This window comes from Schistocerca gregaria, chromosome 1 (assembly GCF_023897955.1).
Source record: "Schistocerca gregaria isolate iqSchGreg1 chromosome 1, iqSchGreg1.2, whole genome shotgun sequence".
Lineage (NCBI taxonomy): Eukaryota > Metazoa > Arthropoda > Insecta > Orthoptera > Acrididae > Schistocerca > Schistocerca gregaria.
The window spans coordinates 122,761,189-122,788,731 of NC_064920.1; the positions used below are offsets into that span (position 1 = coordinate 122,761,189).

Consider the following 27,543-nt stretch of genomic DNA (forward strand, 5'->3'; position numbering starts at 1 on the left):
CCGTCTCCATGAAGCTGGGCTACGGTCCCGCACACCGTTAGGCCGTCTTCCGCTCACGCCCCAACATCGTGCAGCCCGCCTCCAGTGGTGTCGCGACAGGCGTGAATGGAGGGACGAATGGAGACGTGTCGTCTTCAGCGATGAGAGTCGCTTCTGCCTTGGTGCCAATGATGGTAGTATGCGTGTTTGGCGCCATGTAGGTGAGCGCCACAATCAGGACTGCATACGACCGAGGCACACAGGGCCAACACCCGGCATCATGGTGTGGGGAGCGATCTCCTACACTGGCCGTACACCTCTGGTGATCGTCGAGGGGACACTGAATAGTGCACGGTACATCCAAACCGTCATCGAACCCATCGTTCTACCATTCCTAGACCGGCAAGGGAACTTGCTGTTCCAACAGGACAATGCACGTCCGCATGTATTCCGTGCCACCCAACGTGCTCTAGAAGGTGTAAGTCAACTACCCTGGCCAGCAAGATCTCCGGATCTGTCCCCCATTGAGCATGTTTGGGACTGGATGAAGCGTCGTCTCACGCGGTCTGCACGTCCAGCACGAACGCTGGTCCAACTGAGGCGCCAGGTGGAAATGGCATGGCAAGCCGTTCCACAGGACTACATCCAGCATCTCTACGATCGTCTCCATGGGAGAATAGCAGCCTGCATTGCTGCGAAAGGTGGATATACACTGTACTAGTGCCGACATTGTGCATGCTCTGTTGCCTGTGTCTATGTGCCTGTGGTTCTGTCAGTGTGATCATGTGATGTACCTGACCCCAGGAACGTGTCAATAAAGTTTCCCCTTCCTGGGACTATGAATTCACGGTGTTCTTATTTCAGTTTCCAGGAGTGTATATAAACGATTTGGGAGACAATCTGAGCAGCCCTCGCAAATTGTTTGCAGATTGTTTGCAGATAATGCTGTCATTTACTATCTCTAAAGTCATTAGATGATCAGAACCAATTGCAAAATAATTTAGACAAGGTTGCCAAAAGTGGAAATTAACTCTAAATAATGGAAAGTATGAAATCATACACATGGGTACTTAAAGAAATCCGCTTATTTCAGTTATAGAATAAATCTCACAAATATGAAGGTTGTGATGCCAACTAAATACTCGGGGATTACAATTATTTAAGCATAAAGTGGAGCTGTCAGATAGATGAAGGTGTGGGGAAAGCGAACGAAAATCTGCGAAGTACTGGCACAACACTTAGAAGATTAAACACGTCTATTAAAGAGACTGCCTACACTACGTTTGTCCGCCCTCTTCTGGAGAACTTGCTGCGCTGTGTGGGACCTGAATCAGATGGGACTGACGGAGGGCATCGAAAAAGTTCAAAGAAGGACATCCCGTCTTTTATTATCGCGAAATAGGGGAAAGAGAGTAATGGATATGATACTTGAATTGGTGTGGAAACACTAAAACAAAGGCTTTTTTCGGTGCGGCACGATCTTCTCAAGAAATTTTCTCCTCGGAATCCGAAAATACTTTGTTAGCGGACAGCTATATAGGGAGAAATGGTCATCGCAATAAAATGTGTCAGAGCTGACACAGACTGATGTAACTGTTCCTTTATCCCGCGTCCTGTTCGAGAGCAGAACGGAAGAGAAATAGAGTGAAAGTGATTCGGTGAACCTTCTGCCATGCACTTAATTGAGAGTTGCAGACAGGGCGACCAACATTCGATCATGGTTTTAAGGGGGATGACCAACATCTGGCCACGATTTTAAGGGAGTTTTAAGGGAGATTTATTCACAATAAAATTCAACTGCACAATTATACTGCATTTTCCTACAACGAGTGACAATGGAGATACGAACATAAAAAAATGTTCAAATGCTTGCGAAATCTTATGGGACTTAACTGCTAAGGTCATCACTCCCTAAGCTTACACACCACTTAACCTAAATTATCCTAAGGACAAACACACACGCCCATGCCCGGGGGAGGGCTCGAACCTCCGCGGGGACGAGGCGCACAGTCGATGACTGCAGCGCCTCAGACCGCTCGGCTAATCCCGCGCGGCTCCTACATAAAACAACTAACCTGTTTTGTGTTTACATCTCCATTTTCACTTCGAGAGCACCCGATAAAAATTTATTGACTTTAGAAGTAAAACAAAACACGTGTGAACGTTGATCGGTATAGTAGGTAGGATTACGGAAAGAAGATACATACATCGGAACATTTTGTGTTGGCTGTTTCGCTTACTGCCAACTTAAGCGATCTGTCAGTACTGGATCTTTCGAAATGTTGTTGTGTTGTGTGAGACAATTGAGAAATAAATAATGCAACGCATCTGTTTAAACGTGAACGTCCGTACAACCCGCTTTCGCGAGTCTTCTTACTTCCGTGCGTCTTTTATACCATGGCTGCTCATCGGTTCGAGGCGAGCGCTTCCTTATGTTGCCAGAGTACTGACCGAGATATAAGTAAACATTCCCCCTCTCATGATAACTCTAACGCGTTTGCTATGTCATTCTTTCTCCGTTCCATGCATTCCCTTGAGCCAAACAGTCTTCTTTGCTTAGAAGCACGAAGAAAAATGGTTCAAATGGCTCTGAGGTCTATGGGACTTAACATCTTAGGTCATCAGTCCCCTACAACTTAGAACTACTTAAACCTAACTAACCTAAGGACATCAGACACATCCATGCCCGAGGCAGGATTCGAATCTGCGGACCTGTAGCGGTCGCACGGTTCCAGACTGAAGCGCCTAGGAACCGCTCGGCCACACCGACCGGCTCTCCTTAAGTATCTTCCTCCTCCCATGTATTTTGTCAATTTTCCGTTGTTACACTCGTAATTCAGCGAAGTGTTATCGATAGTTAGAACTATCGATAACACTTCGCTGAATTACGAGTGTAACAACGGAAAATTGACAAAATACATGGGAGGAGGAAGATACTTAAGGAGAGCCGGTCGGTGTGGACGAGCGGTTCTAGGCGCTTCAGTCTGGAACCGTGCGACCGCTACGGTCGCAGATTCGAATCCTGCCTCGGGCATGGATGTGTGTGATGTCCTTTGGTTCGTCAGGTTTAAGTAGTTCTAGGGGACTATGACCTCCGATGTTAACTCCCATAGTACTCAGAGCCATTTGAACTTACGGAGACGGGAGGATTAAAAAAAAAATGATGTAATACGGGAGACGAAGAGAAATGCGGGAGACATGGTCTCCGAAATTACAGAGTAGTCATGCAGATGTAGACTAGCGAGGCCACCCTTGTCAAACCGGTCTTCGGACTGAAGGCCACAACAATAAGTCCTATAACCGTCAGAGATAGATGTGTGCATTCCGGGTAAGCAGGTGGGCGGGGCTGGCGCGGTATGTTTCTTCCTGAAGGACGGCTCGGGCCCTGGGTTCACAGCGGGAGGCCGCGCCCGGTCAAAGTCGGAGGCGCCGGAGTGGGCACACAAACAACGGCCGCCAAGGGTGCGGCGGGGGAGGGGTGTGGGTGGAGGCGCCAGCGCGCTAAACGTGCCGGCCTGCGCTGCGCCTGCGGTAATGCGGCCCAAGCCGGGCAACGGCTGCCCCTCCGCCCTGTTGACTCCCCGGCGGCCGACCACGCCCACTGTGTCTGCGGTCGCAACACGTCGGGCTTTGGCCGACACCGCAGTTTACACCAAACAAAGAGGGCAAAAGTGCCGCCTTCAACTTGCCGCAGCTCGCCCTCCCCTGGCCGGCTCTGAGCGAACTGGTGCTTTCTCTGCTAGTGGGAATGCCACTCGAGGCAATGTGCGGAAACATCCGGTACATCACGAGCAGAGCCGTGATTCTGCGCACCTGCCACAAATGCCAAAGCTGCACTCAACTCCCCCCCCCCCCCCCCCCCTCCACACCCGTTTCCCATCACGGTAGTTCTCTCGTGGTCGCTTGTTTAAGCCGTTGAGTTCGTGTATTGTAGAGCTGCTGTCTGCTGAATACAACTGGCCTCTTGACTGGAATCGATGGCAGCTACAGATGAAAGACTGTCCCTGACAGTTGAAACTGTTTTCACGAGGCTGCTTTGCGCCTCTACCCTGTGCTACGGCACATCGAATGTTACCCTTACTCATCTCTGCTGGACCCGTGATCACAGGGGAGGCGGGAACTTCTGACACCGGCAGGAAACCAGCGTGGGCAGTACAGTCTCGGGAGTCGCCTCGTCGAACGAACAAGTGCGAATCGGAGCGGAGATGTGATGGTGCGTATACGAACGCAAAGTATTTATTCTGCCGTAAGTATTGTGCGATATGGAACAGTAAGTGTTTCCTTTTTGGCGACCAAACGAGATCGAGAAGGCCACTGGCTAATTCAGGTGTAAACTACGACCAAAGTGCGTCTTCATGTAATCTACAGAGGACTTAAAGTCGACGTGCGGACATTTTCATGAATTTAAGACATAATAAGCCCAATGTTAAATACCAAGCGTTTAACTTGAAGATTTATGTCCATTGCAGAATTTCGTGAAGTCACACTGAAGAGTGGCAGCAGCAACATGCGAGGACACGTTCTGCATAGGCAAACGGTTATCGAAGTTACAATAGTGACACCTGTTGACACGTGTACCTCAGTAGTACGTTGTCCGGTTGTGCTGTCTCCAAACAGTACGACAGCAAACAACGTTTCAAATGTCGTAATGGGCCAATGAACAGTTAATAAAATCGTGAAGAGAGTGGATAACTTACAAACGTACACACTGTCTTCCCTGTGATATCGTGTGCGTCACTATGCCAAAGCCTCAGTGTTACAGCAACTCAGTACACGACTATCCTATTCAGTCTATTGGCAGTATGGACCGAAACAAGAAAACTGCGTCTACTAAACATGGGCTCTGAAATGTGTGCCTGAAGAGTTGTGAGTACTTGTTCATCTTCGACACTCCAAAGTACATCTATTCTACTGAACAAGCACTCCATAGTTCTTAAAGTATGCATTTTACAGCCCATATTTACTGCACGTCTTCTCCTTGTCCATGTTACCACCTCTGGAAGTTGCCAACTCTACAATCTTGCCTGAACAGCGAGAGGTATCAGAACGATTTCCGTTTCTAACTTTCGACTCTATCATTTGCGGACCAGGGTCCCTTACCTCAGAGCGAAATAATTGCTCCTGTGCATAATTCCTGAAATTTTGCAACACCACCACTTATCACCGCGTAGAGGCAAACGGAGCTGTAGACGTGGTATAGTTTGCACGCCAGGCATTCGCCCTGCACAGTGCGTGTTGAACGCAACGCGGGCGTCACCCACACGACCTCGCGCCGTTTGTGAAGCGGTCGCCTAGTAACAATTGCAACTACTCGCAGGCAGCCGCCTCGATATCTCGGCTCTCGGAGTCTCTCTGTAAGGGTCGTTCCCCCCCTCCCCCCTCCCCCAAGTCCACTGGCTGGTTCGACACGGCCCACCACGACTTCCCCCGTGTGCCAAACACTTCGTCTCGCATCACCATTTACACCTAGATATGCATCCATATTCCACAAATCACTGTGAACTGTACGGAATTATACCAGATTTTATGGTTTGTACCGATCCATTCACGTACGCACCGAGGGAAGAGTGCCATTGCTATGAGAGTAACGTCGCTTCACGACATACACGGCAGCGATACGTAGAAGACTGTAATATATGTGTGGTACTGGGTCAAATGTTTTTGGGAAACCAAGAAATACTGTATCTGCCTGTCTGTGTTGATGCATTGCTTTCTGGGTGTTATAACAGAAAAGCGAGAGTAGCATTTCACATCATCGATGTTTTCGGAATACAGTGTGGCTGGGATGGAGGATGTGATACTGCTCGAGATATCTCATTCTGCATGAGCTCAGAGTATTTTTAATATTCTGGATGTAAAGCATATTGCACGATAATGAAACTTCCAGGCAGATTAAAACTGTGTGCCGGACCGAGACTCGAACTCGGGATCTTTGCCTTTCGCGGGCAAGTACTCTACCAACTGAGTTACCGAAGCACGACTCACGCCCCGTCCTCACAGCCTTAATTCCGCCAGTACCTCGTCTGCTACCTTCAAAAATTCACAGAAGCCCTCCTGCTCAGTTGGTAGAGCACTTGCCCGCGTAAGTCAAAGGTCCCTAGTTCGAGTCTCGGACCGGCACACTGTTTTAATCTGCCAGGAAGCTTGATATCAGCGCACACTCCCCTGTAGAGTGAAAATTTCATTCTAGATGTTGCACGATAGTTTTGTGAATCACATTTTCCGCATTCTTGTAGACATGTGTGACCTGTGAACATCCACTGTTTGTTGGATATATTTCATTCTCTATCTTCCCCTTTAGTCTTTGCCCTGTAAGGCACTCTCTGGCACTATGAGAGTTACTGCCTTATAGCTCGACATATGTTCCGCGTGATCCAGTTCAATCTTCTAGTCAGTGTTACCCACCACGCCAGTCGACGTGATTATCGGCATCTTTACGTGACACCACAGCCCAAATGCGAAGCATATCCGGCATCTTAGAACCACGAAAAGACATACAGTCGCAACGGTTTCGATCATTTTTGTCGTAAGCTGTGACATTTTGTTGCTGTACGCTGTGACTTTATTTTTGTTGTATGCTGGGATATGATTTTGTCATATATTGCGAAATCATTTTCGTTGTATGCTGCGACGTCGTTTTTTGTATAATTTTTGTCTTATACTCGACATCATTTTTGTCGTATGCTGCGACATCATTTTCGTCGTACGCTACGACAGCAGCGGCCAGTAAGCCACACCGTTGAAAAGAGTATCTGATTACTGCGAACAGTATCCTTGATATTGATTTGCAACATGATTTCCACAGCAGGGTGCAGTAAACTTGTAACTTACAAGCATTAAAGAAGATGAACGCTTCTTTTTAGACCCTAAACTGGTTGGTAAATAGCAGAAGACATGACAAGCAAGAAGAGATCCTATATGCGCATCACAACAGTCGGTGAAGAGAGAAGAACCACACAGCTGCGATGGTAAAACACAAAAGGCAATAACACTGAACATACAGTGCAAATCGACTTCACAACTGTTGCTGCATCAGATTCAGAAACACCGAATCTTCAACAGAGGCGTCCTCCGAAATTGAAGTACTTAAACTACATTAAAGTGTTAATATGTTACAGAATCGAGTGAAGTATAACAACGTGCAAATCATCATACTTTGTTCAAAATTATGACGTGAAATTAAAGTACCTGTGATATTAAGAATAATCGGCCACAGAAATATCTCTGAAACCAATTGAAGAAAGATAAACGTATACATTTTTTTAAACCTTCGATCTACGTTTTCTTTAAACAATATCGAGCAAGGTAGCGGGGCGGAGATTAGCAGACTGGTTTCGTATTCGGGAAGACTACGGTTCAAATTCCCATCAGGAGATCCAGATTTAAGTTTTCCGTGATTTCCTTAAATCATTCCAGGAGGGGTGCTATGAAAGGCCGATATCAATCGCCATTCTTCCTTAACTGCAGCTTTTGCTCCGTATCTAATGACCTCGATGTCGACGGGATTTTAAACATTAATCTTCCTTCCTTTCATTTCTTTTAAGAAATTAAAACATTCTCTTGTTTTACTCTTAAACCATATCATGATGTCTTTAATCGGAAAACCTGGGAATAATCGAAAAGAGTGGATGTTCTAAAATTTTTCTTCCTGACTAGAATGTAGCTAATATCATTTCATTTATGAGGCCTGACTGTTTTATAATTATCTTATGATCGTTACACTCTCTTTACAATTTCGTAAACTACTCTGAAAAAGGATTAAAAACAAACATTCTTACGGCGCGCGTATGGCTATAAGAGAGGCCTGACTTTCTCGTCGCTTGGGGCGCTATTGTCGCTCCATTTTTTCACAGCAGTGTCTGTCGCGACTTCTTACAGTCGACCAAGGGTAGTCAGCCTATTTTTACCTATCACCCACTTTTATTTCTGTGTTAGTCGTAAAATATTCTAACCACCAACGGTACTTCAGTAGTGGAAATTTATAAAACAGGGAAGTCATTTTAGCTTACAAAATTTATAAAGCAGAGATAAAACACACACTGAGGTGACGAGACTCCTGGGATACCTCCTAATATCCTGTCAGACTCTTTTACCCGAGATAGTGCATCAACTCGACGCGACGTGGACTCAACAAGTCGCTGAAACTCCTCTGAAAAATACTGAACCACGCTGACTAACCAACTGCGTAACTGTTGCCCGTGCAGGATTTTGTTCACGTTCTGATCTCTCGATTATGTCCCATAACTGTTCGAAGGGATTCATGTCTGGCGATCTGCATAACCAAATCATTTGCTCGAAATGTCCACAATGTTGTTCAAAACAGTCACGAACAGTTGTGGACCGGTGCCATGAGACATTGCCATCCATAAAAATTCCGTCCTTGTTTGGGAACATGAAGTCCGTAAACGGCTGCAAATGGTCTCCAGAGGACCCTGCGCGTTCCATGTAAACACAGCCCACACGAATATGGAGCGACGACCATCTAACGCACTCCCTTGTTGACAACTTGGGCCCATGGGCTGGTGTGTTTGCGCCACATTTGAACACTACCATCCGCTCCTACTAGCAGAAATAGGGACTCATCTGACCGGCAACGGTTTCCCAGTCGCCTACGGTCCGAACCATATGCTCATGAGCCCAGTGCAGGCGATGTCGTGCTGTTAGCAAAGGCACTCCCTTCGGTCGTCTGTTGTCATAGCCTATTAACGCCAAATTTCGCTGCACTGTCCTAACGGATACGTTCTTCGCACGTCCCACATTGATTTCTGCGTTTATTTCACGCAGTGTAGCTTGTTTGTTAGCACTGACAACACTGCGCAAACGCCACTGTTACGCGAAGGTAGAGCAAAAAAATAAATAAATAGATAAAAATTTTGTATTTTCGGCAAACTCTTGATACTGAGGGTCTCGGAATATTCTTTAACGATTTCCGAAATGGAATACCCCATGCGTCTAGCTCCAACTACCATTCCACATTCCAAGTCTTGTCTACTCTCGTTGTGTGGCCTTAGTCACGTTGGAACCCTTTTCCCACGAATCAACTGAGTAGAAATTACGTCTCTACCAATGCACTGCCATTTTATATCTTGCAAATCGCTAACCCATGACTTTTCTGTCTTCTCGTTGTATAATAATAATGACCAAATACTTGATGTCAAAATTTTATGAGAACCTAATGTCAATATTTTTGAAACCCCTACTCCCGCCGGCCGGTGTGGCCGTGCGGTTCTAGGCGCTTCAGTCTGGAACCGCGTGACCGCTACGGTCGCAGGTTCGAATCCTGCCTCGGGCATGGATGTGTGTGATGTCCTTAGGTTCGTTAGGTTTAAGTAGTTCAAAGTTCTAGGGGACTGATGACAACAGATGTTAAGTTCCATAGTTCTCAGAGCCATTTGAACCATTTTTGAACCCTACTGCCTACAGCAAACCATGAAATCTTGTACCACCACTAATGGGTGAGTGGTAGGGTTTAGATGGACTACCACTGCACTAGCCATGGCAGAAGCCTGCCTCGCATATCGGCGGCGACCTCACGACACCCCAGACGCGTCGGCGTCGGTCACGCGACGCTGCGATTGGCCCTAATTGCGACCCCAGGGGGCGGTCCGAGCGTAAGAAGGCACCGATAAAAGCGCCCTACCTTCACTACACTGCGACCTCGTGCCACCATATCATGAGCAGGGGGGTAGACGCTGAAGCTCTCCGTGTCGCATCTGTCGGTATAATGTTTCAAAATATTTATCACAGTCTCACGATAACCACCCCATTAACACCGGGAATTTCGAAAAAGTTAGCTTAAATGTACCACTACTTTTGAAATACAAGAAGTCGTTCAACTGTTCGAATCAACACCAAATTGTTGACGTATTCGCGACCTATTGTTGACTTATTGCCTGTTACTTTTATCTCAGGATCATCGGCCGACGTTTGTTCAGCCCTCCGCTGTAGGTTAACCATTTGACAGTTCCGGCCACATGTGCTGGTGAAACGTCAGAAAAATTGCTAAACGAATGTCGCTCGAAGACCTCGAGACAAAAGCCAACAAGCTACACAGTAAAACCATATGTATGCGTGGTGTCTGTTCTTTCGGACATGTCAGAAAAAACACACAACACGTCATCACGTAATTGATACTCCTCGATGGACGGATAAGTGCTGCCGCTAAGAGGGAACGTGGGTCGACAGAGCGGCGTGCTCAGATATGTCCGACAGAACACACGCCATGCACTCATATAACTGACACGCCCGATGGGCTATAAATCCACAACCTTCGCTGCAGATGCACGTTTACGTTCGACCTCCAGCAAGAATCTTAGATCGGAGAGCACGGAGGACATGGACGTGGTCTGTGGGTGAGTGGTAGCGCTAAGTGGGAATGTGGGTCGACCGAGGAGCGTGACGAAATACGATTAATACTGTGTCCGAAGTTCGAGCTCCGCTACACCACACTCATCGTCGCTGGTTCCACGTAAAGTTTCGAAGCAGCTGATATCATCTGTACCTTTCCTTTCCTCCAAAATGGTTCAAATGGCTCTGAGTACTATGGGACTTAACATCTGAGGTTATCAGTCTCCTAGACTAAGAACTACTTAAACCTAACTAAGGACAAACACACACATTCATGACCGAGGCAGGATTCCAACCTGCGACCGTAGCAGGGTCCGGACTGAAGCGCCTAGAACCGCCCGGCCACAACGGCCGGCTCCCTTTCCTTTCCTTTTTCCCCCCCTTCATCTTTAATTTCCAACTTACGTAGCGTTACTGTCAGGTTTCATTTCAGCTGTACATGAGAAATACAGTCCGCTGCACTTTGCATAGAGCGTAGTAAGAGAAATTGAGGTTTTGCTCTCCGTAACAGGAGATGGAACTCGATTTCAAACCTTAACACGGTAGAGAATGGGTGTGCGCGGCCGGTATGTATCTACTATCACAGAAAACATAGGTTCAAGAAGTGCAGTTTCAGCGGCTACACATTCGTAATCTAATGGGCCGATTACATAAAGATTCGCGGAACTTCTGTTAAGCCTGCTTTACGCCGGAGCGAATGAAATTGAACACTTGTGAACGAGCTTTCACAGACAATTCGCCAAGATTTACAATTATCGCTTGCACATGCGAACAAGCGTTTCCAATTGAGGGAACGGAAGAAAATGGCTATGACCACTATGGGACTTAACATCTGAGGTCATTAGTCCCCTAGAGCTTCGAACTACTAAACCTAACTAACCTAAGGACATCACACACATCCATGCCCAAGGCAGGTTTCGAAACTGCGACCGTAGCAGTCGCGCGGTTCCGGAATGAAGCGCCTAAAACCGCTCGGCCACCCTGGCCGGCGGAACGGAAGACAACACGAGATAACGAACACAGCCTGTGAAAGCTGCGTTGTTGTTTTTTGGCGCCAATAATCGGTACGCAGTGTACGAGACGATGTAGTTAGACTGACGAAGTCTGACTTATACTCAGGGACTGGTACACTGCATGGAGATGAACTGTCTTGGACGAAATAAGCAAAATGATATGGGAAAGGAAGAGTCTGGAAATCCGTTTTTGTACGCAAGCGTAAAACGCGTGGATGTAGTCCATGTAACAATGGATTGAAGTTGTAGCTTTCCTTGGAACTATTCGAGAGGTTTGCCAACAGGTCCGTTGAGGTGTTTCTCTGGCTTCTCATTAAAATTGAAGAGGAAATATGAAAGGGCAACATCAATTACAGACGACCAAAGTAACCGGAATAAAGATCAACATCTACAATCTGCTTATTAGCAACTGGAGACATTTATTCTAGTGGTTGGACTTGAGTTTCTCCCAGCGTATGAAAGTTCAAATACCTTGTGCGAATGCAGGCAGGAGACTTCGTCGACAGCCACCAAGTAAACGCCGTGTAGATGTATTTAACACGTAGCATTGCAAAGCATTTCCAGAAATATAACACACACATACTACGAACACTAGCGGCACCATAAACTAAAGACGACAGCGCTAGAACTTATCGTTAGTGAAACCAAATGTTTTAAATTCAGTTGCACAGCGGGTAGTTGCTGCAGTTTTTCCCTCATAACAACAGAGTGCTCACGGGACGACAAGGTAATTTATTTGAACTTTGGTGGTTGTTATGCATTTTAATAACTGCCATATTTACGATATTCAAAGACTTTAGTACAATACTATAAGGAATATAATATGAAAAAGTAACATGAACGAAATATGAAATATCCAATCGATCTGTCACACATTCTACTTAATAAAATATACTACTACATACTTTGTTACAAAGCAGAAAGCATAATCCCACGTAAATCATTTTTATTTAGAATCAAAAATTTCTAAGACAACAGTCATAAGCGACGGGAATGATAGGGTCTTTCATATATTTCAAATTTCAACCGACATAGTACTGGCACATGTCCGCAGCTCGTGGTCGTGCGGTAGCGTTCTCGCTTCCCGCGCAATTGTTCCTGGGTTCGATTCCCGGCGGGGTCAGGGATTTTCTCTGCCTCGTGATGACTGGGTGTTGTGTGCTGTCCTTAGGTTAGTTAGGTTTAAGTAGTTGTAAGTTCTAGGGGACTGATGACCATAGATGTTAAGTTCCATAGTGCTCAGAGCCATTTGAACCATTTCTTTTTATTGGCACATTTGCGCCTTGCCGCAGTGGATAACGGGTTCCCACCACGGAAGTTAAAGCGCTGTCGGACGTGGCCGGCACTTGGATGGGTGATCGTCCAAATCCGGGCCGCCATGCGCTGTTGTTATTTTCCGCGGTGCACTCAGCTTCGTGATGCGAATTGTGGAGCTACTTGACCGAATAGTAGCGGCTCCGGTCAAAGGAAACCATCATAACGACCGGGAGAGCGGTGTGCTGACCACAAGCCCCTCCTATTCGCATCCTCAGCCGAGGATGACACGGCGGTCAGCTGGTCCCGATGTGCCACTTCTGGCCTAAAGACAGAGGGCTTTCTTTTTTAAAAAATAAATAAAAAGCAGCTTTCGGTTATGACGTCCTCGTCTAATGCAAGCTTGTAGTGAATTTGTCGTCTTTCTCATGTCCCCTGTTGTAACTTTGAGTGCTTCGGCGGTTTTCTACTCATCACATTTCTCTCCCTTCGGCAATTGTCCTGTGGATGTCTTGGGCCCCACAAGCATATACCATATCTCGATTCTTCTATCAACAACATTACAATCTCTTCAACCTCTCAATCGCGTACGCAGCACGTGTCAACAACAGGAATAGAAAGGAAGCCAAACGATTAGGCTTTCTGTGCCGAAGCGGAGACGACGCGAACTTCATTTGATGGTTTACTGAAACTCCGACATCCAGTAGATGTCCACACAGACAAACTGATATTTCTGGAATATTCATTGGCGTTCATACGCTGGTACAAGAACATCCGTCAGCAACAAATAACGTACAGAGGAAATAGGCTAACAGCAAATGAGGCGTAAGATCAAAAATTCCGAGAGCCGGCTGAGTATGCTTTAGCGCCTGACTAAACTTTACATTAAAAAAGAATTTTCTTTGAGCACCTTCATTTTTAAAATAACAACAAGTAAACGACATTTAGTTTTTGTAGAGGTTTTATTAAACCACAGACCAATGAGGGAGGAAGGAGGTAATTACCCGCCTCCGCTCCCTTTTGGCAACGACGACAGAGTGAGGAATCACTAACAGAATAAGAACTGAGCGTGAACGCATCGTGAAGCTGAAGCATATCTGTGATGAACGCCACATCTTACAAGGGCATTTCTCTGGACACGGAAGTCTTGAATATCACAGAAGGTTCCTGAACTCACAGAGCCTCAAACGACTACCCTCCACTACAGAAGATACACAACAGTGAGAAGTTAAAACGGTCGATTTGCATGAGCGTCAACGGGCGCTAGACCAGTAAAGGTAAAACTGACCGTGTGGGCCGTTACAGACGAACGCGACGACAAACGTGATTGTGACATACAATATGTGCTGACTTGTCCGAATTATAGCAGTAAATGAAATCTCGATTAATTACGGTAGCGAATGCAGGAAGCATTGGACATATTCCAATTTTGGGCTGAAAAACTTCGATCTGCCGACAGATAAAGTAAAATGAGCGGAGCGCGGGCGAGCAGTAGCGAGTGCAACTGAACACGACCGAATCAAGCTCGCACACGCTCCGCTGCTGTTTACATCAGAGAGAATTGTCGTTCGGTCCGGTTTAAGCCAGGCTTTATCCACAGAGACATCTACCGAGGACCCATGCGAGCGGCGTGGTCGGCAAAAGGGCCGAAGGCTTCTGCTGCCGTCGCCGCCTCAGCCAGCGACGATGCGGCGGTGACGAAGCTCCGTTGCACCCCGCAACGGCCCGGAAACGCAGCGCAGCGCTTCTGGGCCAGGCACAAGCTGCTGCCGATGCCCGCGACGATCACGCGGCGCGCGCGGCGGTGGTGGGGGTAGCAGTAGCGCGTGGTGGGGGCTCGTCGGTTCCGCAGGCGGCCGCGTAGCGGCGCTGGCGGCGGCGGCACGGCGGCGCGCGCTCGGCAAAGCTCTCGCAGTAGCGGCGCTGCTTCGCTCGTGGTCGGTTGCCAGGGCCCAGTACACCTCCGTACGTCCTCCCGCCTGTCCGACAGCCGACGCACCGACACGCTCGACCGCATCCGGCACGTCGCTATAGCAACGATAGCCGCTCGCACGATGCGAGACTAACGACAAGAACCGAAACGACCCCTGTGACTTAATATACGCAAAGTGGCCGGTGAAACTCGACGAAAACAACTTTGTTTTTTTTTCCCTTCCCTCCTGCTTCTCATTTGCAACTTTTTTCTTTTTGCGGAAGTCGTCGAATAGTGCATGACAGCTGAAGCAAACTGCGGGTTTTTTATCGTGTGCGTGTGACCTGGTCGCCGGCCGACAATGGCGAGTGCGTGCAGTGGATTGTTGTGGGCCGCTGCGGTTGCGGCGGTGACAGTCGCGCTCTGTGCATGGGAGGTGACCGCCGGACCCGCGCTGCTCAAGAACGGCGGCTACGACGGCGTCATCGTCGCCATCGACGACTCCGTCCCGGCCGACAACTGCAGAGCCATCCTCAACAACCTGGAGGTAGGCCCCGCTCCGCCGCGCCGTGAAAGTGTCTGCAACAAGTGATGTCTGTGTGCGCCACAGGGCGAAAGTGTCGCGATAAATTAACCAGCAAATGTTCAGTGTGGAAAAAAAAATCACCTATCGTATCCACTTGTACCGCTTAATTCACTATGCTTTATCACCACCGACTTGCCAATATGATTACCGGCATCTCTATGTTACTGTAGACTTGCAAATATTCGTCGTGACAAAAAAAAAAGTACGTAATATCGGAGTCCATTAAACGATTTCACACAATGTTCATGTCGGAAGAACAGAATTGTACCTGCTGATTGGCTTCGCACAGGTCAAGGCACGAAACTATAAAACCGCCTTAGCGAACTATAGAAATGTGGTTGTTTACCTTCACAACGGTGTATCGTAACCCTACATCCCACATTACTAACAGTACAATTCGGAAAGAATTGTAGCTCAGCATAGAAATGAAATTGTCGTTTGCCACAAACGGTGACTTTGTAACATGAAAAATTTTGAAACGAGACAGTACGTCAGTGCATAAACATTTTATTATGTCGCAATCTCGGCTGTCTTTCGACAGACCTTTTTGATTGTATTTATTCCTGTGAGTGGTCATGATTTCTCAAAATAACTACACATGATTTCCTCGTAATTTTTACGGTGAGTGATTTAAGCAGACTTGATTGTTGGCGGAAGTTGCTTCAGCTCAAGTGTTCGAAAATGGTTCGATTGTCGCAGCTGTAGTGACACAACGTTACCCAGCTGTGGAGCCGTTTTTTAGAAAATTGATAGTACCAACACGCAACAATATGTCGAAGCTCACGCTAGAGGAAAATAAGGCGCGACAAAATACGTAACGTTGTAATCCATGGAAACAACGTTTGGAAGTGCAAAGATCGGTACTGTCGATGACTGTTTCGTCTCGTCGGGATACGACGCGATAGGTTCTGCAACGGAATTTAAGTGACAGGAAACATCAACTTATCTACGTAGCGCTGCCTGTGTATCTAAAAACTAACTAAATTTAAGTAAAAAAAAATCAGCCGGTACATATCACGCATCTGAACGGACGAACCCGTCAGCAAAATCACAGTATTTCCCAAAAATAGTCCAGTAACTTTTGCAGCAACAAACTTCCACTCTGCAATAATTTTTTCTAAATGCACGAAAACATCTGTTACGGACTCAGTGAATGACGCCGTGATTCCGCTAGCGTGGTAACTCACAAGCGCGCTCCGTTACGACAGAGCAACGTGTAGTATTTGGAGACTGAGCATTCCGTCGTACAGCGATGACCACAGTGTTAAACAGTGACAGGAGTCATAACGCTTTACACTGAAAGGACGTTTTGTTATGACTAATACAGCTGGCTATTCTATCTCCACTACTCGTTCGGAGGGTTATACATCAGTCACCACATGGCGTTACTTCAGTTAATACAGAAGTGGACTTGGGCAACTTGTGGCTCTGTTTCTAGTAGTAACAGGCGCCATTTCTTGTGGTGTATACATCATATGCACTTTGTATACACCTGTTGTATACACGATACATGCATCTTTTAGTAATTACCATTAAAGCTGTTGATGACAGAGATTTAACTTGTCCGAAACGCGTATAACGGATTCCGAAGCTGTGCCGAAATGTGTTATATGATGCGGATAACTCTATGAAGTGCCACAAATGTTGCACGCACCTGTTAGTATTTGGATATTTCTTAGAAAACGATAAGTTCGTTTTTTCAACGCTTATAGTTATGGTGACGATTTTGCTCGAGAATCAGGCAGTCAACTACGTCAGTTGTTCAACAAGTTACGGGAATGCAGCCGGATGAGGTCTTCGACAACGGCCGACGTTTGGATACGTGAACAACCAATTATTTCGTAGGCACATTTGTCGAAGACGGCAATCGGCTGCATTCCCATAAGTTGTTCGAATATTTCATACGTCGTAGTAAACTCAATACTGGCCACATTAATAACAGACAATTTTATACACGAAGCGATGCGTATGTCGCGCATTATTTATTGGTGCGACGGTTTCTGATCTGCAATATAGACAGTGTGATAGCTGTCACTAGCATTAGCTGGTGCAGCCGTCATGACCGATGCCGGTAATAGCTATAATAGTCCTCATATTTCACACGTGAAGGTGGCTTACTTCGGTCACAACACGTCTTACCAATAGTTAATACGCGACCTTATTTCTAAATTCCTAGACTTGCAGAAGGCTTTTGACACCGTTCCTAACAAGCAGCTTCTGATCATACTTCGCGCTTATATAGACTAACGTCTCAGTTGTGCTACAAGATTCGTAATTTACTGATAGATGGGTCACCAGTTCCGAATAATTGACGGGAAGTCATTTAGTGAAACGGAAATATCTGTGGTCTCCCATGGAAGTGCTACAGGCCTTCTGCTGTTTTAATCAGTACAAACAATTTAGAAGACAATCCTAGCGGCCCTCTTAGTTTGTTTGCATGTAGTGCTGTCGTTTACAATCTAATAATGTCTTCAGAAAATTAAAACGAAATGCGAAAAGTTGTAGCTGATCTAGAACAAAAAGTGTTAATTCGTCGACAAGAGTATTGAAGAATTTCGGGTATACAATAGATCGCCTAGGGGTCGGGATGACATGTTAGATTGGGATCTTCAGATAGAATATGTTTTGAGTAAGGCGGAGCAAAGACTACGTTTTATTGGCGGAACACTAAGAGATGGAACAAATCACTGGAGAGGCTGCCTACGCTACGTTTGTCGATCCCTTTCTGGAGTATTGCTGCGCGGTGTGGGCTCAGGATTGACGGAGGACATCGAAAAAGTTCAAAGAACGGAGGCTCGTTTTGTATTACTGTGAAACAGGAGGGATAGTCACGGATATGATACGGATGTTAGGATGGCAGCGATTAAAACAAAAGGCTTATTTCGTTGCAGCAAGATCTTTTCACGAAATTTCAATCACCGATCTTTTCCTCTGAATGCCAAAATATTTTCGTGACTCCCACCTTGCCAAGGGGAAATGATCATCGTAAAAAATAAATGAGAGCTCGTAAGGGAAGTCTTAGGAGTTCATTTATCCCACGTGTTGTACGAAACAACGGTCGAGAAATAATTTGAAACTCGACTATGAACTCTCTGCGAAATATTTAAGCTTGAATTACAATGTAGTTATGTTCGTGTAGATGAAGTTGAAGGTTGTTTTTTTTTTTTTTTTTTTTTTTTTTTTCCTGACGGCACAATTGCGCCTCTCTGTGGTTTGATACGCGGTAACCAACCACGAGACATAATGTATGTGAGAGGGTTGCAATGCGGCGCATAGGAGACGCTCCACGCGGAGGAGAGAAAAAAGCTTAGCTAGCCGCGGCCGAAGCGTCGTCGTCGACTGGATCTGTCCAGCGCCTCCAGCCGCGGCACGCGCCGGCGCTCGATCGCCGTGTCGTCCGTACTCCCTGGAGAGGGTGAGTGAGGGAGGCCTGAGAGCCCGGAACAATCTCTCGGCGCTCTTGCGTGGCTTTACTGCCCGGCCCAGCAGCTTTCGGTAAAGGCGTGAATTTTAATGCGCGGCCGGAAAGTACGGCGGAGGTGCCATAAAGTCCCCGGTGCGCGCGGCGCAGAGTAATCTTGAGCGCCGGGCTGCGGAAGTCGACTCGCGCCTCTTATAATTTCTGTGAAAGCACCGAGAGTACCTCTGCACTAAAAAGGTGGAGAAAACCGTCGAGAGCGCTTAATAACTGACTTTATTTATAAGGTCGTTTCGGCTACTGGCATCATCAGCTCAAAAACAGGACTTGTAAAACATAATTCAGTCTCAGCATCAATAAAGTCTACGCTTAATCTGGACGATAACTGTGTTGAGGGTTCGATTAGGGGTAATTTTCAGTGGTATTGGCAGTGAACTTCGTTTACAAGTTGTATGCTTGACCGGATGATGGCGGTAACCGAAACTACGTACTACATAAACTCAAATATTAAACGATTTTATTCGCAAAATATTCGCAATTATCGTGTATTCATTCGAGAAATTTATTTCCTCTACAATGAAGTGTCTGGCAGATCATTCATAAAATCACCTTGGAGCTACTTATCTACCTTTCCACTCTCGAAGAGCGTGCGGGAAAAATCTTTCTGTGCGAACTGCGATATTATTATTATGATCACGTCTCCCTATTTACGTGAGATATTTGCAAACTCTGAGCGGAAAGTTGGTGATTTAAATTTCATGAGATGATCATGCCGCAGCGAAAAAGTCTTTGTTCTAGCGACTGTCCGTGGCAATGTCTCCCTTGTTTTGCAATAACACAGAACGAGCTGCCCTTCTTTGAAGTTTTGCGCTGTCCTCCGTCAATCCCCTCTGATACTGATCCCACGCCGCGCAGCAGTACCTCAGAAGAGGGCGGACAAGCGTGCTGTAAGCAGTGTTTTAGTAGACCTGTTACTTTTTCTGCCAATAAATCGCAGTCTTTTCGTGATTTATCGTGTAACCGAAATTTATTGGACTTTTTTTGTGCTCATGTGGATGACTTCACTCTTTTCATTATTTAGAGTGAATTGCCACTTTTCGCACCATACAGATATTTTGTCTGGATCAATCTGCAAATCATTTTGATCACCTGATGACATTACATGGCTGTAAATGACAGCACCATCTGCAAAGAATTTAAGAGGCCTGCTCAGGGTTTCTCCTAAATTGTTTAGGTGGTCAGGAACAGCAGAGGGCCTATAACACTTCCTTGCGAAACGCCAGATATTACCTCTATTTTATTCGATGACTTTCCGCCAGTTATTACGAACCGTGACCTTTCTGAAAGGAAACCACTGAAACGATACTCTGGAGCCACGCAATTTGATTAGAAAGCCTGTGAGAAGCCTTCTGGAAAACTGAGAGTATGAACATCCCCTGTCGATAGCTCTCATTACTTCGTGAGAACGTTTCGCACGGAAGGTATTTTCTGAATCAGTGTTGGTTGTTTGTCAATAAATCGTTTTCTTCTAGGTAATTCATTATGTTCGATGTTTCAAAACTCTACTGCAAATCGGCTTACGGATATACAGATATAGTTACGAACGTTAAACATCATAAAGTCATTTAACATTTCAATGAACGTAAGTCGTGAAATCATCACATCTAATCTTTCATGACATGACTATACGCTGCGCATTCATTGAAATGTTAAATGACTTTATGATGTTCGAAGTGCTTAACGATATTTTTATATCTCTAAGAAGCTCTTTGTGTATTACGCACATCCGAAGATGGCAAATATTTACCGAAACCGGTAATGTGACTATTTTTGATACATCTAATCTATCGTCAAAATAATAAGTTATTACACGAACGTAACAAAATTCGCATGCTACCAGTTAAAAAAATGGGGGCAAGGGCGGGGATGTTTCCTCGTAACTTCCCTCCCTCTATATTCTGCTGATTCTTAATGGAAACTGTTTTCTTTGCTGCTTCGGGACTTCCGTAAGCGATGTGTAAATAAGAGAACGCGCTTCGTACGAAACCTCCCCGAACTTCCTAAAACAGAAACGTCTTGTCTTTTCTTTATGAATAGTAACAGCTCTTCAGTTTTAAATGAAAAAGGATAACAGCTCATAACATGTACTTCATCTGTTTCGTTCGTTAGTAACACACTTGCTAACAGTGGTTAGACTCAAACTTGCTCGTGCAAATTTAGTTAAATTTTCGCACAGAAGTTTTCCATCGCAGGTTTTCTTTTCCAAGTTACACCATCATGTTATAAGAGTTTGCAGTCGTCTTAATAATTATTCGAGCTATGATATAACCTACTAACTAATTTTACTGACAGAGCATGGCGATACTGACTTTTCTATTGACTCCGCGTGTACTTACTGGCATCCTGAGCAAATAAACCGATCAGTCACCCAGTTGCCTGGAAACTTCACATAAATGCGCGTCTGCGGCAACGCTTGGGTATTGTGGAGCAATGATGCCTCCTGCGCGTTCATCTGCGAACTTCCCAGAGAACAAACGATGCGTAACGGGTGTGACTGACTGTATGATTGACTACCTTAGCCGCTATCGACAATCGTGTCCCTTACAATACTGAGACTCCTTCCTGTTCGACTCGCGGAGAGCGCATGGGCAGAATGACTGTTCGTACGCTTCTGTGCGAACTGCAGCTTACCTAATTTCATCTGTACGATCTGTACGAGATAAGACATTTCTGTCGTGAAAGACGGCCCGTAAACTATTTTAAGCAGGCTACACAGCGAGTTACACAGTGTCAACCATCTAAGTCCTGCCAACAATCATGTTACTTTCTACCGCCATTCAGACAAGCCTTTGAACGTTCTACGTACACGTTCAACGACCTCTGTTCGTCCACCTGATGCTAGTCCCACAGATATCAAGCAGCATTCTCGTGTACTCGTCCAAGTGTTTCTGTGTCGTAGACAAGCTGCAGTTGCCAGTACGCTACCAATGAATCGTACCCTTCCATTTGCTACAACTGAGCCTATTTACATGTCCAATTTATACTTCTACTCTCATAAATATTTGTATCATATGACTTTATTTGTGGTTCATAAATTCTACAGCCTTATAAGGTACCGTATTTTTGAATTTCGTGAGGTATTCAGTTTTGTATTTCTCTACTGTAGGAGCCAGCCTGAGGTTTTGTCGAGATGTAACTCCATATTATGCTGTTTTAGTACCTCGTATATAAATTCCTGATACTAACAACTATCTTCTAACTAAAGTCACGCCGCCTAAAGACCCGTTTTGCGCTGGTGTGCATGTTGAGTGCTGCAGTTTGGTAAACGGTGCAAAGGCATCTTTACCCCGACACCCCTGGAAGAAGGCTAATTTGAAGTGCCGTCTCACCATCTACAAGGTGGTTTTAATTTTCGATACTTGAGCCAGTGTAGACGAACGTTATTTACTGCATGGGTACCAGACAGTGTACGTTACGCGATTTGCACTGTTAGTAGCGTTAGGTGTCATGACTTGCCGTCAGGCGCCGATACTGGTACGGTGACGTAGGGTTGAAACACAAGCATTGGTGTGCATTGCAGTTGCATTGGTCTGTGCAAGGTGAGCAGGACTTGACTCGTAAAGCCGCTCTATCGAGAGACCAGAAATCGTGCTTCTGCTCGTCGCCTGTACCGATGCGTTGCAGGAAACGGGAGAGGACCCTCTTTCTGCACCGAGGCTGAGGAACACGATTAGAAAGTTCTAATTAAATGACGATCTGAGCTTTGCTCCTGGGAAAGCCACAAATTGTTAAAGAAGTTATTGTTACTACGGACGAGTGCGCGATTTTCAAGCAGTGCATGTGCCGTGTCACGACAGCTGAACGCTGCATCGCTCACCGTTCGAAAAGTGGTGCGAACGATTGCGAAATGGTATTTCTAGTGCGGTTCCAGGCTATCGCGGATGCAGACAGTCGCCACATTGAACAGTGTTTGTAATATGGGACGTAAACATGGTTCGCAGTTAACACGTTACCCTCTCATTTGGAAATTAAAATGTGTTTCTTTCAATGGTTTATTTATTATGCCTCTTCCGCATTTCCTTACAAATCTTTCCACGCAGTTTCACTTTCCTGCATCACTAGTGTTTCATGGAGGCCATCTCAAGAAGCGAACGTTTAATTGTAACTACATTGCGTAGTTCCTGAAGCAATGTGGAGTTACTAAGGGTCTCCTGCGCCTAGAGGTGTGCTACATGCGAATGCAGGCTTTCGTACAATCCTCTAACCCGTGGATGTACGACACAAGCAACAGCCGCTGAACGAACGGCGGCAGTTGTATTCAGGTGCGTACTCGATGTGGCAGCGAAGTGCAGGCGTGACACTCTTGCTCGGGAAGAGAGAGATTCGAACCCAAGCCTGTCCATCCTTGATTACTGTGCCACACCTACCCTCAGAAACTTCCAGCGGGTGGCAGTATATTTAGTTGAATAAGCTATGCCCTCAGGTTAAGTTAATAATGTTTCTGCTTTGCTACCCCTACTATTGGCGGAATCAAGTCCTAGCTGACTTGCGTAGTACGTAGGTGAAAAATTTTAGATTTAGTGTCTAAGGAAGAGCAGCGTCTGATCACTAGAACCAGATTAATAGCAGCCCCGATCGTTACGTAGTTGTGCTGTTTCACATATAGAACCGCCGTCACTTCGATACAGCATCAAGGCTGCTGCGGAAGCTTCTGTGAAGTACTGCCAAGTGCGTGGTGGAGACTGCTTCCCATTTTGCTACGTTATTAAGGCTTCTGCCCTTCTCGCTCACGTCTGAAGTGCAGGAAGGATGTTAAACGCTTCACCGCGCGCTGAAATCAGCGCAATCCTGTCCTAGCGGTTTCTACGGAAGCTGTACGTAAGGGGTCGTAGTAATTTTCTAAAGTCATAATTTAAATCTGCTTCGTCGCACTTGCTTTATCGCGGGAAAGTTTGCAGCCATCTTCGACCGCCTGCAGCTGAGTTTTTCCAGCATCTGTGCGATGCCTCAAACAAGATTTGTAACCATTCACGTTATCTACATTCGTACACGGTCAGTAGCCACTGTTAGCTCCATTTGGCGTCCGTCCCACACACTCGACTCGCACGAGTGACTTGTAAGCTGTCTCCTTTGTGGACTCACTTCGTTTTTCCAGTGTCCTATCACTGAAGCGTAGTCTGCCAACTGCGTTACGTATTGTGATCGTAGTAGGTGTCAGTGTATTGTGAAGAGCAACCCACTTAACTACCTCGGGAGTTTTGTAGGCCTAAAATCGCTTTGCAAAAGTAAGTGGCGATCTGCGCTGTTTTAAGATCAGGTGTGAACACTTCAGCAAAAGAGGAGCTTTATTACTGTACGATTTCAGGTCCACAATAGTTGAAATGCAGAGGCGGGACTCGAACAGTTCGTTGTCAGTCGCACGACACTCGTCTCACACTCAGAAGGTTTTATTCTTCGGTAAACAGCCTCATTCGTTTCTGGAGTTGAGAATGACGAAACAAATGAGAACAAGGTGTCTTAATAGTGCATGTTTCGATTTACTGTATCAGAACTAGTTTAAAGTCAGTCATTTCATAACGTAAGGCGTATAGCAATTTGCAATCTTAAATTGTATTTCACCAGAAGAGGATATTGTACATAAAGAATTAATGACAGCTGCCGTAAGCCCGGCATCGTCCGCGCCTCTGGAGAAAGAAATACCATGACAACTAGGTATTGTTAGATTCTTTAAATTGTTGTAAAATTATTGTATAAAGAGGCACACCAGCGTTCGTCTCTGTCCAGCACTGTGTTTGTACGGATTTCAGTTTACTGAGACGACATCAGTAACCAGCGTCTAACGAATACGCCGAACTGAATAATGACCTCCTAGGCAATACTTTGAAACTTCAACAGATTATAAACATTTCTCAGACGTAATCAGTAAGCGTTCAGCACTAATTTAGGCAGATTACCCATAATTCGGCGTTTTTAACGAGAGATACGCTGTGCTGGCGTCTACTACAATTGTATTCAGTAGCACACTTGGAGCGCCCGACATAACCGCTGCCCTATTACCATATCTGCTGTTTTCTCACACGTCGGTGCCTCTGTTTCTCCTGTAACATTTTCCTATCAGGAGACAAGTACTTCCGTCATACTTACGGTGGACTGGTCAAGTACAAGACAGGCCTAACGTTGAAAGTCGTCGCAAACACGAAAGCTTTTTCCGTCTCACCTGTTATGGCATATATAAACACAATATTTTTTGTGTTTTGCAGGATTAATTTATTTAGTTGGATATTTTCGGATTACAAGACCTCCATTAGTCATCTTTTTTACACTTGTTCTGAACTGAAAAGAAAAAAGAAGCAACTACCAGAACTTTTATATTTTCGTTTAACTCAATGTCCTAATCTCTATTCGGAGCCGAACACACTCGTCTGTATTCACGGTTCTGTTGTTGTTTTCTTCAGTACGAAACCTGCTTTGTTGCATTTCTCAATGCTATTTGTACAAGCCTCGTCATTTCCGAATAACTACTGCAACCTACATCCGACTTTCCCTTTTTTTCAACGTCTTCATTAGTTACTCGATATACCGGTCCAATCTTCAGCATTCTGCTACAGCACCACATTTCAAAAGCTTCAGTTCTATGCTCGTGTGAACTGTATATCGACCACGTTTTACATGTGGACAGGACTACACTCTAGACAAATACCTCTATGAAACATTCCCTAACACTTGAATTTGTATTACATGTTGACAAATTTCTCTTTCAGAAACGGTTTTCTTCCTGATGTCAGTCTGCATTTTATGTTCTCTCTGTTATGGCCTTTATCCGTCACCTTGCTGCCCAAATGAATAAATTCGTCTACTACTTATGGTGTCTCATTTCCTAATCTAATTCCCTCAGCATAGTCTTATTTAATTCAACTACTTCCCATTACCTGTCTTTTATTTTTGTTGTTGATCATCATGTAACCTCTTTTCGAGCCATAATCCATTCCGTCCAACTGCTCTTCCAAGTCCTTTGCTCTCTCCTACCAAAGTACAACGTCATCGGCAAGCATCAAAATTTTAATATCTTCACTTCTAAATTTATTCTTGAATTCCTTTACTGTTTGCTGAATGTATATGCCTAGATTGAATAACATTGGGGCTAGGCGTATAAACTAATAGTCTTGCAACTGATTTCACACGTTTCCATTGGTCTAAAAGAGTTTCTTTAACTTTTTCAAACTCCTTAACTCCTGTGACAATAGACGTAGTGATCTCCATCTAAAGATGACACATGCAGTTTGGTAGATTAAATTATATTCGTTCTGCATTGTGGTTGATACTACAAGCTTGTAAGCTCATAATTATATCGCATGTTAATGTAAAAAAATCCAAGAACCTATATTCAAGAAAATCTTCATCTATGAATCATCCTAAAGATGCATGTGTAGTATTCACTGTTATATAGAGCGAAAAAATCTTTTGCAGACTGTTAATGTTTTCGTACGAGAGACAAAACGCGTTCGCGGCAGTCTACAGCTCCACTGCTTTACTGACTCCCTACAAGATTTTAAAGTCCATATTATTACGGCAACTGATCGCACTTTTACCTGATACGAAACTCTGATTAATAGTTATCCTCATGGAAGGAATTAACAGCTAACGGAAGACACATAAACCTCTCATTATAGAGAGGGTTATGTCTGTTTTTACAGATACGCCAGCCGGCCGCGGTGGTCTCGCGGTTCTAGGCGCTCAGTCCGGAACCGCGCGACTGCTACGGTCGCAGGTTCGAATCCCGCCTCGGGCATGGATGTGTGTGATGTCCTTAGGTTAGTTAGGTTTAATTAGTTCTATGTTCTAGGCGACTGATGACCACAGATGTTAAGTCGCGTAGTGCTCAGAGCCATTTGAACCATTTGAACAGATACACCTAAAAAACCAAGTTAAAACAAATCACGCTGGTGCGATACAAACTTAATATATTTTCGGTTCCTATGAAATCAATTATTTCTCTTCCGCGTTTCGAATCCTCACAGTTGCTAATTCAGTAGACGCTACACACTTCGCAACAACGTTCAAACTAACGCCTATGTTGACTGTGTGTATGTAGCAGATTTTCTCATGCTGAAACACGTCTTTAGTGGCCACCCAACGTTCCCATCTCATTCTTAAGCGTGCCTACATTTATTTGCGCATAGAGATTCTTCAAATAAACTATTTGAAAAATGCGATGTGGTTTCTATCGACTCACGAGCCTAATGAGCTCGTATATGTCAAACAGAGGAGTCATCAAAGGCAAAAACACTATGATATTTGAGAAAATTAATTAATAGTTCCGTACCTACGTGCAAGAAAATAAGAGCATCAGATATTGGAAGGAATCGTCTTTGGAAGATGGCACTTATCTTGTTACGAAGGATTTTGTTCGTAAGTGTCATCGTCCTTTCCTGAACGAGATTTTTGCCAACTTTTCGCCATTTTTTTGCCATCAGTGACCAGCCATCAGTGAACAGCTATCACACGTCTGCTGAAAACAGATGATTTTTTTATGCGCGTTAATAGGCTCTTCCTTCAGTCCACTATGTTATTTTACTTTGCATGAATTGTGGAATGACAAGTTCCACCGCATAATGAGAACCTCAGCTTCATGAAAGAGCTTTCAGGACTGTCAGATTTTATTAAGAACTTTAGCGTTTACAGGTTGTTTACACTAATTACTCTGGTAATTACTTTCTCAGTATGAGCACAAAATGCTTCCCCAGAAAAGCAATGTTGTTTGCCCCATGCGTTGTTTGCTTTGCCCCTAATAACCCCTATATCGACGGTATGTAGCCGTGTGCTCTTCCTTCCTTGTTGTTTATCAGTAATTTAGTTTAGGTCCACGCTTTGGTCATTACGCGCTACTTCAATATGCGGCGACATTTACCTGCCGATGTAAACCACTCTATCAGTTAATCCGGTGAGAGTGTTGTGACGCGGTAATGGACTTTCGCGCAACAGCAGTAAAGCGTGCAAACAGCGGCAAAGCTGCCCGCCACCCAACACCCAACGA

The 27,543-nt window shown here is 45.2% G+C and overlaps 1 protein-coding gene across 1 annotated transcript in view; it reads left to right on the forward strand.

Annotated features, from left to right (window-relative positions):
- Positions 1-14,441: 14,441 nt before the first annotated feature.
- The window catches only part of LOC126334747 (calcium-activated chloride channel regulator 1-like), a 340,350-nt gene continuing 327,248 nt past the window's right edge, over positions 14,442-27,543 (forward strand). Inside the window, exon 1 of the mRNA XM_049997312.1 lies at positions 14,442-15,052. Within this exon, the coding sequence (XP_049853269.1) occupies positions 14,867-15,052 (186 nt within the window). The 5' untranslated portion in view covers positions 14,442-14,866. The remainder of the gene's footprint in view (positions 15,053-27,543) is intronic.